Here is a 15,052-nt window from a genome sequence, read left to right as displayed (position 1 = left end):
CTGTTCTTGTCATCTGAGCACCTGCTGAGAGGACATTTCAGAGACAGGGCTGCCCTGGTGCAACTGATGTCCATGTGTGTTCATTTCTTGCCATCTTGTGCCCTGAGTGGGATGAAGAACCATTGTCCATCACAGCCTGGCCTGAGCCCAGCCCTGTGCTCCTATTGAACTCCGTTCCTCTGGAGTCCACAGCTTCCCTTCTTGTTAGCTCTGAGCACCCACAGGCTCTCAACATGGCCAGATCACACTCTTTTTTTTTTTTCGGTAAATGATGCAAAAAGGACCATGACCTTATGTGCCAACCTGTGTTCTGAATTCATGGTGTCTGCCTGGCTCCAGGCCTTAGCCCAGCTTCCTTCCCAGTAGGAACTGTGCCTTCCACTCCTTACTCTGCAGTTCCTGAACTTGGCCCCCTTCCCTGAAACCTAGAAGGTCAGGTCTGGAGAAGGATTTCATTTCCTGTGTGGCTGTTTACATTCCATGACTCTGGAGACGGGTGTTGGTCCCACAATGGCATCTCTATGCCTGTCTGAACCAAAGCTGGACGGGCTCAAGTATCCACAAACAATCTTAATGAGCATGCTCTGACTTGCCCTGGCTTGTGCTGAGGAGCTGGCATGGCCCAGGTGTTGACCTCACTGTAGAAGGTGTTGAGCAGGAATCCTGACATTCTGGGTGGAGTGGGGAGGGCTTTTAAAACCAGAGATTAGAAAACAGGCTATCATTTCCCAATCAAGGGTGCAGGGTCTCTGAACCTGCCAGCTTGTCCTTCAATAGCGTATTTGATTCATTCCTCTGAGCACCTCACCACACAGGCACCCGCGTCTGATTCGCTGAGTCAGAGGAGAACAATGTGCCCATGATTGACAGAGCCAGGGACGCTGTCATTCTGCTGGAGGTCATTGGAACTTGCCAGGTGGCTCTCATTATCCATTTCTCTCGCCTGAGTCTTGGCACCTGGTTTGTCTCAAGGCGTCCAGTTACGTTCCCTGGCATGACTAAACTAAGGTGGGATCACATAGCTGCCATCCTGTGGAATGGACTCCATTTGAATCCTGAAGTGTCAGTGCTGGGGTGGCTATAGCTGAAAGTGCTGATGGCTGACCCTTACTGTCCCCTGCCACTGCGGTTGACATTTCTTAACACCAGAGAGACTAGCAGCTTCCCAGTCTAGTACCTGCACCTCCCTTTTATGTTCTCTGACCCCCAGCTTTGAAGGGCAGGTGTGAGGGTGATAACCACACAGTCATGGATGGGCCTGAAGCTTCCCCCACAGGTTCTTGTGCGGAAGGCTTAGTCCCAGCTGACAGCCCTATTTGAAGAGACTGCAGACCGAGGCCAGGGCTGGTAGAAATTAGTCATGGAGAACACCTTGTTCTCCTCTCTGCTTCCTTGACTGCACAGTTAAGCTGTTCCACTTAACTGTCTCTACCATGATTCTTTGATTCACCACAGGCCCTCGGCCATGAGACCAAACCATCGTGGGCAGAACCTCTGACGCCAGGAGCCAAAATGACTCCTTCTTCTTTAAGTTGTCCTCTCGTGTGTTTAAGGCGATGATGAAAACCTGGCTGATACATTGTCAGCATGGATGGAAACTGAGAGGATAGTGGGGCTGGGCTCCCCCCACCCCGAGATAACATGAAATGTCCCACCTGTGACTCAGAGGGTCCTCAGGAGAGCCAAGTCTCTGTGCTCACAATTCTAACTTTCTCATTAAAATGAGAATATATTACCTTAAAATATCACCAGATGCCAGGCTTCTGGCCTCCAGAACTGATCAAAAATATATTTGTAGGTTTCTGTTTTTGTTCTGTTAGCAGTGCTGAGACCTACCCCAGGCCTGGCACAGGCTTTGGTGCACCTTACCACCAAGTTCCACCCTATGTCCACATTTCTGGATTTTAAATCATTTAGTTTGCAGTACTGTGCTATAACTGCCCTTAAAATCAATCCTAACTGATCAATAGTTACATTAAATGCAAATGATCAAAATCCATCAAACACAATGCAGGACTAGTCCAGAGGGCTGAAACCATATGATGGCTATTGTAGTCTACAAGGGATCTACGTTAAAAGATGACAGAGGTGAACTGGATGTAAAATTATAGAACTGCCGTAGGTCAACTTTAATCTAACAAGATGTAACATCAACTAATGTAAAACCTAGAACAGAGCAAAATTAATGGGATAATGAGGGGCAGCGTACAAGGACAGTTTTGCCATTCCTCGGGGAGGAGCTACCATCCCAAAGGTTAACAGAGCAGTCAACAGGGCAGAGTAATAGAACTTGGAAGCAGGGAGAGAAATGGAGAGAAAGAAATGGAGAAAGAAATGGAGAGAGAGAGAGAGAGATCTCCAATTTAGGGTTGGAGATAACTCCCCCACACACTCCACCAATAACTGAAAACAAGCAGGGACACCAAAGGCCTCAGCCTCGCTCTCAGCCTGCAGCTGTGAACTCTCCTCGCCAATGCGGCACTACCACGTCCTTTTATACATCACACAGCATGCAACAACAGTGTGCAACTTGTCCTAGTGGTATATGACCTGGACACACAGCAAGGGACTGAAAGTGTGGGGGAAGTGTCCACCAAGGTCATGGACACATACCTGACCTCATCACCAGAGGGAGGTGGTTTTATTCCTCGAGAGACTTCAAAATGCTACAACTCAACTCTGAGCAGTTCATGGACCAAAGAAGAAACCTGCAGGGAATGCAACATTGAACTGAGTGAAAATGAGAAGATGTGGGCCTGTAGCTAAGCTATTTGGTAAACTGAGGCAGTAGGATGGTGAGTTCTTGGCCTGCTTATGTTACTGAACAAGTTCAAGGCCATATAGGGCAAATTAGCAAGACCCTGTATCAAGATTGCGAAAATGAGGTGTTGTAGTAATGGGTCAGTGGTTAAGAGTACTGACTTCTCTCTCTCTCTTCCTCTCCATTTTTTTTCCAGGGTTCTAGTCTCAACAATCCCAGTATGACTCACAGGACTCTGTAGCTCCAGTTCCAAGGGATTCAGTGTCCTCTTCTTTCTTCCACAGAGACTAAGTAAGTACTCAATATACAGGCATACACACAGGCAAAACACCTATACTCATAAAAATAAATAAATAAATAGATAGATAGATAGATAGATAGATAGATAGATATTTAAAATGAAAATTTAAAAAATAAAAAAGTATTGCAGAATGTCTCTCAGTTAGGGTTTCCATTGCTGTGAAGAGACATCATGACCACAGCAACTTTTGTAAAGGAAAACATTTAGTTGCAGCTTGCTTGCAGGTTTAGGGGTTTAGCCCGTTGCCAGCATGGTGGGCATCATGATAGGCATGCAAGCAGATACTGCACTGGAGAGGTAGCTGAGAGTTGTACCTCCAGATCTGCAGGAAGCAGGAAGAGAAAGAGACACGGGGTTCTGCTTCTGGGCTAAAGTCAAAGCCCACCCTCCAGTGACAAGCTTCTTCCAACAAAGTCAAACCTACTCCAAGAAGGCAGCACCTCATAATTCTTGTTAAGTAGTGCCTCTCCCTATGAACCTATGGGGGCCATTTTCATTCAAACTACAACATTCCCCACCCTGACCCCCACAGGCTTAGATCCATAATATAAAACAAAATGCATTGAGTTCAATTTCAATGTCCCCGTAGTCTATCACAGCCTCAACACTGTTAAACACCCACAGTTCAAAGTCTCTGATGCTCATGGCAATCTCTTAACTCTAAGCCCCATAAAATCAGAATGAAAAAGCAGATCACATCTTTACAACATACAATGACACAGGATATGCATTCCCATTTCGAAGCGGGGAAAGTGAGGAAACACTGAGCCAAAGCAATTTGAAAACCAGGCATTGAACACCATACCCACCCTTAGTATTTTCAAATTCTTCTATAGTGCTTAAAATTTTAAATTTCGCAAGGGTTTTCTTTTTGTTCTTAGGCTTAAATCAAGCTTATTAATTTTTTAGATGTAAAAGTTTATGTTGACGAGTGTTTTGCCTACATGTGTGCATGTGTGCGTGTGCACCACCTGTGTTTCTGGTTCCCCTGAGGTCAGAAGAAGGCATCAGATCCCTTGGAACTGGAGTTATAGATGATTGTAAGCCAGTGTGTGGGTGCCGGGAACTGAACCCAGGTCCTCTGCAAGAGCAGCAAGTGTTCTTAACTTCAGCACCACACAAGGTAATATTTGATGAAATTATGAAAGGGTTTGATTTTGAAATATACTGCAAAATACTAAAAAATTGAGAAGATCTGTATAGATTCTCCACCCACAGGACCTACCCAAGCTAAATCCAGAGGAAATTCACTACTTTAATAGATCTATAATGGGCAACAGCGTTTAGTAGTGATAATCTCCCAACACAGAGAGCCCAGGAGAGGATGGAGTCACTGCTAAATTCTCCCAAAGACTTAAATCAGCACCAGTGCTCTCCAGACTATGCCTTAGAGAAGGACTTCTGCCACCTTCATTCTGTAAACCAAGACCATTTGATATTAAAAGAATATAAGAAGAAAACTATAGATTAAATTCTCTGTTGACCACAGATGCAAAAACTCTCAATAAAATTCTTGCAATCTGAACTCAGAAACATTGAATGGTCAGGCAGCATGACCAAGCTGGTTTCTTTCTAGGAAAGAAAGAGAATGCACAAATTAGTAATTGCAGCCCAACCCCAAACTCTAGACAGATGTCATCTGATCATTTCAGTAGATGATGGGAGACTTTCAACAAAGCCAACACTGTTCTAATCAGGGAAGAACTGAAGTACTCTTATTCAATACAGTGCTTGAAGTCTTAGCCATAGCAATAAGTAGGCAAAGAAATGGAGTCTATAAATAAGAGAGGAGCAAGTTCGGCTGTCCTTATACGCACATTACTTTACTATTTTATTAAATTAAACAAAAAACTCTTAGATCTCATTTTAGAAACTTTAAGCAAAATAGGAGAATATAAAATCAACTTGAAATTTTATTGGCTTTTCTGCATTGAATAATGATAACAAGCAAGCTGTGAGACCCTGAAAATGTCCAAATCATATCAGCCAAAAAACAGGAAGAAAAAAAGGAAGAGGAGGAGGAAGGGGAGGAGAAGAAATATTCAATTTCTACAAGAACAATAATGCATGGAAGAAACTTGATAACGCAATAGCAGAAAGAACACTATGTACAAGGATTGGGGGAATCAGTATTGTGAAAATGACTGTATTGCCAACAGCAGGCTTCAGCTCCAAAACAAATTTCTGTCAAAAGTCTAATGTCACTGTAGGAGGAAGGCTGCTTGTTGGTCCCAATTGCCCTGAACTGAAATAATCACACAGAAATTGTATTAATTAAATCACTGCTCGGCAAATTAGCTCTAACTTCGTATTGGCTAACTCTTACATCTTAATTTAATCCATTTCTATTCATCTGTGTATTATCATGAGGTCGTGGCCTACCAGCAAAGTTCCAGCATGTTTTTCTCTGGCTCTTTTTCCCAGCTTTTCGTTTAGCTTTCCCGGCCTAGCTCTGTTCTCCTATAGCTCTGCTATAGGCCCATAGCAGTTCCTTTATTAACCAATGAAAGCAACACATTGATAGTAAGACCTCCTATACCATGTTACAGAAACAGATAATTAATCCTAAAACTCATTTGTGAGCACAAAAAGCCCTGAATAGCCAGAGTTATCCTGGGCAGAAACAGCAATGCTGGGGGTGTTGTAGCACCTGGTTTTAAACTATACTACAGAGCTGCAGTAACAAAAACAGCATGGTATAGCACAGAAACAGGCACACCAGTCATATGGTAGAATACAGGACACAGACTCAAACACACATAGCTGCGGCCACCCGACCTTACACAAAAGTGCTCAGAGCACACAGAGGGGAAGGGGCAGACATCTATTCGTCAGCTGTGCTGGGGACACTGATGCCCACACACAGGAGATGAAGCTAGACTTCAGCTATTGCCCTGTGCAAACACAATCTGAATGGGACATAGACCTTAATGCACGACCTGAAACTGCTGGAGGGGAAAACGGAAAACACTTCAAGACACAGGATACAGGCAGAGAAAAGGACTTTCTGGGTAGGACTGAAATTGCACAGGAAATAATCCCAAGAGAAAAGAAACATGTGAAATTAAAATATTCTTTTTGCACAGCCAAGGAAATAATCAACAGAGTTAAGAGATGGTCACTGAAGGGGAGGAATCTTTCCAGCTATACAAGCAACAAGGGAATGACCTACAGACTACGTAAGATACTTAAAGCATTTATCACCAAACAAATCATCCAACCAATAAATGAGCCATGAATTGAACAACGAGTTCCCAAAATGGTAGAATAAATCATCAACAACACATGAAGTAGTGTTTTACCTTGTTTGCCATCGGGGAAACGCAAATAAAAACAACAGTGAGGTTCGTTCCCTCACTCAGTTCAGAATGGCAGCCGTCAAGAAGTCAAGTGCCCATCAATTCTGGTATGGTGCAGGGAAAATGAACCTAACACATTGTTTATGGGGAAAGAAACTAGAGAAGCCTATGAAAACTAGTTTGGAGGCTCCTCAGAAAACTAAAAATAGAACCAGAAAATGATCCAGCTACAGCAAGCACCCCTGAGTTTATACCCAAAAGATTCTCGTCATTTTAGCACAGGGAAACCTTGCACATGTGTGTTGGTTGCCATGTGCTCACACAGCCGAGATGCAGAATCAGCCTAGATACCCACAGACGGCTGAAATGAGCAGATACAGAAAACGCCGTGCGTGAACAGTGGAGTTTTGTTCAGTCATAAAGCAAAAGGCAGTTTTTGGGGAAAGAGAGGCAAGAAGAATGAGGCAGGAGGGCTGATGTGGACAGGGCTTTGTTCTGGAGAGAGTGCAATGCTTCAGGGCTAGACAAAGATTATCTCGGCGTGGTGTTGCGTGCCTTTAATCCCAGGGTCCCAGAGGCAGAGGCAGAGGCAGAGGCAGAGGCAGAGGCAGAGGCAGAGATAGAGGCAGTTCGATCTCTATAATTTTAAGGCCAGAGCCAACCTCAGGTTTCCTTCCTCAGGATGCCGGTCCACCTTGTTATTTTTGAGACAAGGTCTCTTCTCTGACTTGGCACTCAGTGGTTAAGCTAGCTGGCCAATGAGTCCCTCCCCAGTGCTGGGAATACAAGTACCCCTCTAGGCCTTGAGATTATATAAGGGACACATACATACATATGCATAAAATTTTATGTAGACACACACAACCAAAAATCATATATTATGTGCACTGTTAACTTTTCAGGTCTTTAAGAGGATCACAGATAATTTAAATTGTTGTTTTGGGCTAGATTTATTATTATTATTTCTTTCAGTTTTTGAGATTATACTATAAGTACATCATATCCCTCCTCCCTCCAAACACTTTCCATATAGTAGTGCTTGCTCTTTTTCAAATTCACAGTCTCTCTTTTCATTAAGTGTATATATATGATCCTTCCTCTCTTTTGCCGCAAACTACCTTTTGCTTGATTATTGAACAAAACTCTACTGCTCAAACATGGCATTTTTTTTATCTCTTCATCTCATCTGTCTGTAAGTATACACACATGTAATATGTATAAGATATATAATATAGGAATGTGTATTATATAGGTACATGGGTACAACCTGTTCAGACTACATACTATTTATTGTATGTATGTTTTCAGGGCTGATCATGTGGTATTAAATAACCAGTTGGTGTACTCTTCCCTGGAGAAGACTATTTCTCCTGTTCCCAGCATCCCCTCGTTCCTGTAGGTCTTGAGGTCTCTTCTGTTCCCCAACCACCTTAGCTTCTCTATTGCTGTTGTCCTTCAACTCACGGTCAGGTCGCCATGCTGATGAGACTTTATGGGGAAGCTTCTGATTCCTCTAGGAGACACAATCTCATAACAAACTCCCTGATTTGCTCAGAATTTTGGGGTTGGAATCTTTATTATCTATTTTGAGACATAATTTGAGAGCTATCAAGACAGTATTGACAGCTAAACTAAAGAGCAGCTCTCCCTCGAGAAATGGGAATGTTCTATTCTTTCCCTGTCTTGAGAAATGGGAATGTTCTATTCTTTCCCTGAGTGTCTCTGTCTCTTTACCTGTGTTTATAACAAAGTTTTCAGGTTCATATAATAAACTGTAACTCTCTCCTTTGAGATGGCCGAGTCCCCAAATCTGGAGTTCCTGTATACTCTTCTTGAACTTTCTCTTTGAACCCATCAGCAACTCGGCTTCATACAGGTTCATCCAGAAATTCTTCTCTGCATTGAAGCCAAAACCTGTGTTTGGCCTGTGTCAGGGACTCCAGATAGGGGAAGCCCTCAGACTGCCCTGGGTGGCAGCTCAGAGCTGTGCAGAACCCACATGTCTGCCACGATTCTCTGTGTGATTCTAGCCTCCTGGTATGTCTTTTGTCATCTGTAGTTCCTACACCCTTGTACTTGGAAAAACGGTGGGAGAGGTCTGGGTGGGAAACATGGCTGGGGGAGGCTGTGGCTGCTTCTGTGTTTGCTGAGGGAAATGATGGAGGAGCTACCCACCATAGCCCTACCCTGTCACCGAGCTAGGCTTCTCAAGTAGGGGTCTTCATGGCAGCCAACCAAGTCCTCCTGGACTAGGAGCCCAGCGGTGACAGTCACACTGCCCAAAACCCTGATGACCCTTCACAGCCCTGCTTTTATCCAGGGACTTCTCAGCCACTCCTGACAGGGTCCAGTCTAACAGCCAGTGGCTCACCAGGTGGGGCTCTAGGACCTCACATGGCTCTCCAGGAAAGTCAGATGCCATGCTCTTTGGGCACCAGCCCATCAATGTCGCTGAACTTTTCCCATGTCTCTGCTGCCAGCAGGGCTCTTCAAGCCCACCCAAGGCCCCTCACAGACAGGCTGAGCCAGAGGACTGCTAAAGGGCTTTATTTGGTGTCAGTAGGAGAAGGAGAGGCCAAGCTATGGGGGAGGAGCAGTGGAGAGTTTGGTCCAGGAGAGGTGTGGTACAGGGATGTCCCAGTAAGGTTTGGGCAGCAAGGCTTGCTCCGCAGGTGCAGACCTGGGTAGTTGCTGTGACAGAGAGAAGAGAGATAAGTCCCCCATTCTACAGGAGCAACAGTCAGGGAGTCAGGGACAGAGGCGGCCTAGGGCACATATGGGACAGAGATCTTCTTTCCCAACATTTCTGTGTAGTCCCTGCTAGGAACTGGGGTCCTCTGAAGAGATCCCTCACTACTCCCATGAACAGACAGGGCTCTGCCTTTCGGGAGAGAATGGGAAGGACAGGGCAAGGCAGAGTCCAGGGACTAGGAGAGGTCAAGACAAAAAGGAAGGACTTCCTAGCTGTCCTGGAAACTACACTCAGGGCCACCTCCCTGGTGACAGCACCTGTCTGTGTGGATGGAATGAGCACCAGGGCTTCCTGAGCCCCACATTCTAGGCTCTTCCACATTCCTACGGGTGGGACGGGTGGGGAGAGACTTACCCTAGTCGCTTTCAGGCACACAGTGCTCTGTAGAAACAAAAAGAAGCCCAGGGGTGAGAAGGGCCCTGTAGAGGACCCCATCACATCTGAGGCTCAGACCCTCCCCCAAGCAAAACCTAGGGCAACCCTGGGAGAGGTGACAGGACCTTGAAGGTTCAGTGCAGAAACCAGGGATCCAGAGAGAGCAAGGGAGAAAGTAGACAGAGCACAGGAGACTTGGAGGTACGTGGAAACACCGAGGGACAGAGGCTCAGAATGTGACATTGTGACCCTGAGGAAATGCTGGAGATACCACAGAGACACGGGACAGGGACAGACATAAAACCACATGAACGGGACAATAAGACCAGGCACAGAGAGGACGCAGAAGCACAGAGACAGACATGGTTGGGTGCCCAGACAGATAGCAGTGACATTGGGGACACAAAGAGAGTCATGGACAGCTCTGTTCTCACCTTTTAACTCTGGTACAAGGATGTTTTCCTCTCTGAATCCCATATGCTGTACAAATTTCTTAAATTCTTCCATGGCCTCTGGGTTTTCCTCAGGGTTTCTCCCTGTGGGGAAGTGGGGCAGGCTTAAGGGGTGGGGCTCAGCTCTGCAAAGAGCCAGAGACACAGGGACCGGAGCATTAACCTGCACAAAGGTTGAGTGAGGATCCTGGCGGTTAACAACGAAATGGGTGTGGACAGCCAGACATGAAGGACCCTCTGGCCCCAGGGAGAACCTCTGCAGATTTACAGGACACTCCACAGACCTGTAAGAGCCCTGAATCTCAGGGACATGAGACTGTCCCCTGACCCTGTAGGATCCGTACTCTCCATAAATGCCTCTGTCAAGACATACCCTTTGACCTGACCCTTGACTGAGATTCAGTGGAAGTGGCTTTTGCTGGTTCCAGGGGTGGAGACCGTTCCTGAGTGCTCAGGTCTCCAAAGGCCACAAAAGCCCCATGCCAACCCAGTTTTAGCCACTTTTCTCTTTGGATCTCACACATTTCCTGGGCAGTACCCTGGGCACAGCACCAAGAGCTTCCCAGCCCCCAGTGCCAGGCATGGCTGCTGGAAGCAGAGACTAGACACAGGACTTAGGGCCTCCGTGGAGCCTCATCTGATGGAGGAGGGTCATCTGTCTATCTGTTGCTTTCATTGGTTAATTAATAAAGAAACTGCTTGGCCTGATAGGTCAGAATATAGGTGGGTGGAGTAGACAGAACAGAATTCTGGGAAGAAGGGAAGTGGGGCAGCCGCTGTTGAGCCTGCCGCCATGTCAGACATGCTGAATCTTTTTCTGTTAGCCACCTCTTGTGGTGCTACACACATTAATAGAAATGGGTTAATCAAGATGTGAGAAATTGCCAGTAAGAGGCTAGAGCTAATGGGCCAAGCAGTGTTTAAAATAATACAATTTGTGTGTTGTTATTTCAGGTGTAAAGCTAGCCCTGGGGGAGCTAGGCAGGACACAAAGCAGGCCTGCTCGCCTCTTCGCTACACTCACCCATAAGCTTTCCCATGCTGTATGACTTCCCGTGGTGATGGCCTTCACAGTAGAAGATATAGTGGTCCTTCACTGGCAGCTCAGTGATATAAAGGAACTTCTTGCCATGAACTGCAGATGAACAGAAATAGTTCTTAGTGTCTTATCCTTGAGGCATCATTGCAGACCATGTGAGGGAACACCTTGGAACACTTGAGTCGTCACCCAAGAGACCTGTCTAGTCTAGCCCTGGCCTTTCCATCCTCTCCATAGTTAGACGGGAGTCATTTCTTGGAAGCTGTCAAGCCCAGCTAAGATGTTCAGAGAAGAGGGCTGAGGTTGTACCAGGCCTGAGCATCCATCTCCCTGCCTGGCTTTCTACTCTTTAGCATGGTTTTCTCTTGGCTCAAGATCTGAGATCCAGGCAGGGGACCAAGAGCCAGTCAGATGCTAGAGTTGACTACACAATGACCTCTATATCTGGTATGTGGAAAGTGAGTGGATGGTCAGTTCTACAAACTGGAACAGGCAAGGACCCATCTATCCAAGGGCTGCCACTGAAGGACACCCTAAGACACAGGGACTCACAGGTGGTGAATTTGCCAGGCTCATCAGTTTTCTTCATCAGAACTTTAATGTCATGGCACTGACCATTCTTCCTGTAAACACAAGTCCACTGTCAGGCTGCTCCCACCAGCAGAGCAGAGCCTCTCTGCTCTTTTGGTGATTCACCCCTGGTCAGGTGATCTCCTAAATTCCATGTTCCTGCATTAGGAAACTGCTTGGGTCTGTGTCCCCTCAAAGGTAGAGGTTTTTAGTTTCCCAAACTCAAAACATGGGTAGCAAGGAAGAGACTAGACAACTACAGAGGCACACAGTTGGGGACACGTACCATATTATAATCTCGGCCTCCATGTCTCCTGTTTCCAGGGCTGTTACCTTCACAGGGAAAACCTTCGAGGGTATCTTGTTACAGGGTAGACTGCCGTTGTGTATCAAGGCCTTTGGATACCAGGTCCCAGAGTACTGCAGGAGACAAAGCTTTGCACATGCCCAATCATGGCCCTCGACCTATCCCAGGCTCCAGCATATGGGCTAGCACCTGAGTAGACACTCAGAGCCCAGACTGCAGCCACTGAGAAGGACTAACCCTGTATTCCAGGACCTTTGGTCAGAAAACAGATATCAGTGATTTAGATACCCAACCCCATGATGGTAGAAACTGTGTACTTCCCGTCCATGTATCTACACTCTTGAGGCCTACACCTCAGCACTGGCTGATGCTCTTGTCTACGAGGCCTTCTAGCTCTGGGTATCATGTGAACAAGGAACCCTCACCAAAATCTGATTTCTGTTCTAAACCCCTATCTTCAGGAGTCTGTCCATCTTCTGTTAGAATAGTGGAAGCCCAGTTCTGACTGCTCAGTGCAAGGTCAAATTCAACCTTCAAGAAAGCATGTTGCCCCTCAGCTCAAATCTACCAGCACCAAGAAGAAGGCCATGTCTTTCTCCCACCCCTCCCCATTGACGTTCCCCTCCTCACATCCTCCTGGTCATCTGATGGAACTTCCTGGGCCTTCAGGATAGCCACAAGCCCCAGAAGCATGAAGGTCAAGAGCAGGCTCTTCATCTTTAGTCGCTAGCTGGGCTCTCACACAAGGCAGGTCACCTAGGGAATGTCTGCTCTGGCTGCTCATACGGTGCCCTTTATATCCCCCGTGGCCAGGGATGTGTGCCCACTTGGCACTGACCACGTCCCTCCCATCCTTCTCTCATGGCCAAATTCACATTCATCATGGAGGTGGAAGGTTGTTGTTGTTGGGACCTGATGACAATGAACTCAATGTCACCCACAGACAAAGAAAGACACACAATGCCCTGCAATGTCTGTGCCACCAACCCTTGTGCTCACAAAGGACTCTGGGAAGACGAGTGAGTTAGGGGCAGTGAGGGAGGGCCAGGCTTCCCTTCACAGCCCTGTCCTCCATCTGCCATGGCTGCCCTGAGCTGTGTCCACTGAGATCTGGATTCTGACCTCCTGTGCAGACAATGGGGCTGAGCTACACCACCAGAGACTGTTGCTAGTCCCCAGACGGCCTGGCCGCTGCCCGGGAGGGAGCCCACTTCATTGTCCTTTTCGTGCATGGATACCCCAGCTGGACCTTCCTGTAAGTGGGGACACAGACTCCTGACTCTTGTCAGTTTGAACATCATCAGGGCAGACCCCTGCCACACTAGGCCACACCATGACCCTGACCCAGCTGTGGGCCCTGCAGGGCACTTCTTACTCTCAGATACCCAGGTCTTTTTCCACTGCCCAGTCAATGCTCCTCAACCAGAGGTAGGACTTCATGTCTATAGTTCACATGATTTTAAGTTGGCTGCATGAAGAATTCCAGCCACACATGAATATTTGTCTCCTGAAGGGACAGGTGAGGGGGGTTCACCTCTGAGAGCTCAGGGGGATTCATCTCCATCAAGGGGACTTGGCCTTCTGTCGTTCTTGTCATCTGAGGACCTGCTGAGAGGACATTTCAGAACCTAATCTGCCCTGGTGCAACTGAGGTCCATGTGTGTTCATTTCTTGTCATATTGTGCCCTGAGGTGGGATGAAGAACCAGCGTCCATCACAGCCTGACCTGAGCCCACCCCTGTGCTCCTATTGAACTTCATTCTTCTGGAGTCTACAGCTTCCCTCCTCATTATCTATGGGTTCCCACAGGATCTCCACATTCTTTTTGGGTAAATGATGCAAAAAGGAGTACAACCCCATGTGCCAACCTGTGTTCTGAATTCATGATGTCTGCCTGGCTCCAGGCCTTGGCCCAGCTTCCTTCCCAGTAGGAACTGTGCCTTCCACTCCCTATTCTGCGTTCCTGAACTTGGCCACCTGCCCTGAAACCTAGAAGGTCAGGTCTGGAGAAGGATTTCATTTCCTGTGTGGCTATCTACACTCCATGGCTCTGGAGATGGGTGCTGGTCCCACAATGGTACCTCTGTGCCTGTCTGGACCAAAGGTGGACAGGCTCAAGTATCCACAAACAATCTTAACGAGCATGCTCTGACTTGCCCTGGCTTGTGCTGAGGAGCTGGCAGGGCCTAGGTCTTGACCTCACTATAGAAGGTGTTGATCAGGAGGCCTGACTTTCTGGGTGTGAGCGGGCGGAGCTGGTGCTCTTTAGGACCAGAGATTAGAAAACAGGCTATCATTTCAATATCATGGGGAAAGTGCCAGCCTGTCCTTTATTTATTCATTCCTTGAGCACCTCACCACACAGGCACCCGTGTCTGATTCCCTGAACCTGCAGAGAACAACGTGCCCATGTGATTGACTGAGCCAGGGTCACTGTCAGTCTGCTGCTGACTTAGTCTGTGACTGGAAATGCTGAAGGCCCAACCCCACAGCCCCCCAGAAGCTATGGTACACATAACAGCCTCACAGCTTCCCAATCTATTTTGCCTGCATCTACTTCCATGTTTTCCTAACACACATACTTGAAGAGCAGAGGTGAAATAAATTACCACGCTGTCATGTTTGGACCCGAAGCATCCTTTCCAGTCCCATGTGGTGAAGACTTATTTCTGGCTAGGGGCTCTATTTGTGGGCATTCTGCAGACTAAAGATATAGGCCTGTAGACAGGAGTCACTGAGAATTGTCCTTCTCCTAAATCTTGGCCTGGCTTATTCTTAACAGATTCAGAAAGACAAATTTTGCTTGTTTTCTTTCATTTGCAGAATGCACAAGTAAATATGTACACAAATACACGTGTGTCTGGCGTGGAAGCACAAGGGGGGCCTTGTGCGGGATGGTCTAGTCTGACAGAAGTACAAGGGAAGAGAACAGACGGAAAGACAAACATCACTGCCTTTCTCGTGGAGAATATGTATTTATCTCATTCGGGCACTTGTTCAGGTCGACTTCAGAGCTCTGTCTTCTGTCGATCCCACGGAGCTCTGAACACATCAGGCCAATCAGGGCATTTAGTCCCACCAGCCTCTGTGGGCCCCAAATAGCTTTCTATGAAGATGCAGACCTGCCAGAAAAGACAAGCTTCCTGCTTGCTAGGAAGCACATGAGCCTTTCTCTGTTCGCTCTCCTCTTTCCTGA

At 47.0% G+C, this 15,052-nt stretch overlaps 1 protein-coding gene across 1 annotated transcript; it reads right to left on the bottom strand.

Annotated features, from left to right (window-relative positions):
- Window positions 1-8,948: 8,948 nt before the first annotated feature.
- Window positions 8,949-12,675, bottom strand: LOC142856782 (odorant-binding protein 2a-like). The gene is made up of 7 exons (XM_075984431.1): window positions 12,487-12,675; window positions 11,836-11,969; window positions 11,532-11,602; window positions 10,965-11,075; window positions 9,923-10,024; window positions 9,468-9,494; window positions 8,949-9,052 (listed from the first exon to the last, which is right to left on the bottom strand). Exons 1-6 carry the CDS (start codon window positions 12,571-12,573, stop codon window positions 9,469-9,471), a joined length of 531 nt encoding a protein of 176 aa, XP_075840546.1. The 5' UTR covers window positions 12,574-12,675; the 3' UTR covers window positions 8,949-9,052; window position 9,468.
- Window positions 12,676-15,052: the final 2,377 nt, after the last annotated feature.

Source organism: Microtus pennsylvanicus, chromosome 9, assembly GCF_037038515.1.
Source record: "Microtus pennsylvanicus isolate mMicPen1 chromosome 9, mMicPen1.hap1, whole genome shotgun sequence".
In the NCBI taxonomy this organism is placed as follows: domain Eukaryota; kingdom Metazoa; phylum Chordata; class Mammalia; order Rodentia; family Cricetidae; genus Microtus; species Microtus pennsylvanicus.
This window is presented reverse-complemented; position numbering and strand designations above follow the sequence as displayed.

Bases quoted from the DNA above. Each gene is read 5' to 3' on its own strand.
- LOC142856782 (XM_075984431.1), bottom strand. From the start codon at position 12,573: ATGAAGAGCCTGCTCTTGACCTTCATGCTTCTGGGGCTTGTGGCTATC. The intron at 11,076-11,531 runs GTGAGTCCCTGT...GTTCATCTGCAG, and splicing joins GCCTGGCAAATTCACCACCT to TTCATGGCAAGAAGTTCCTT. The intron at 9,495-9,922 runs GTGAGAACAGAG...TTGTTTCTACAG, and splicing joins CCTTGTACCAGAGTTAAAAG to AGCACTGTGTGCCTGAAAGC.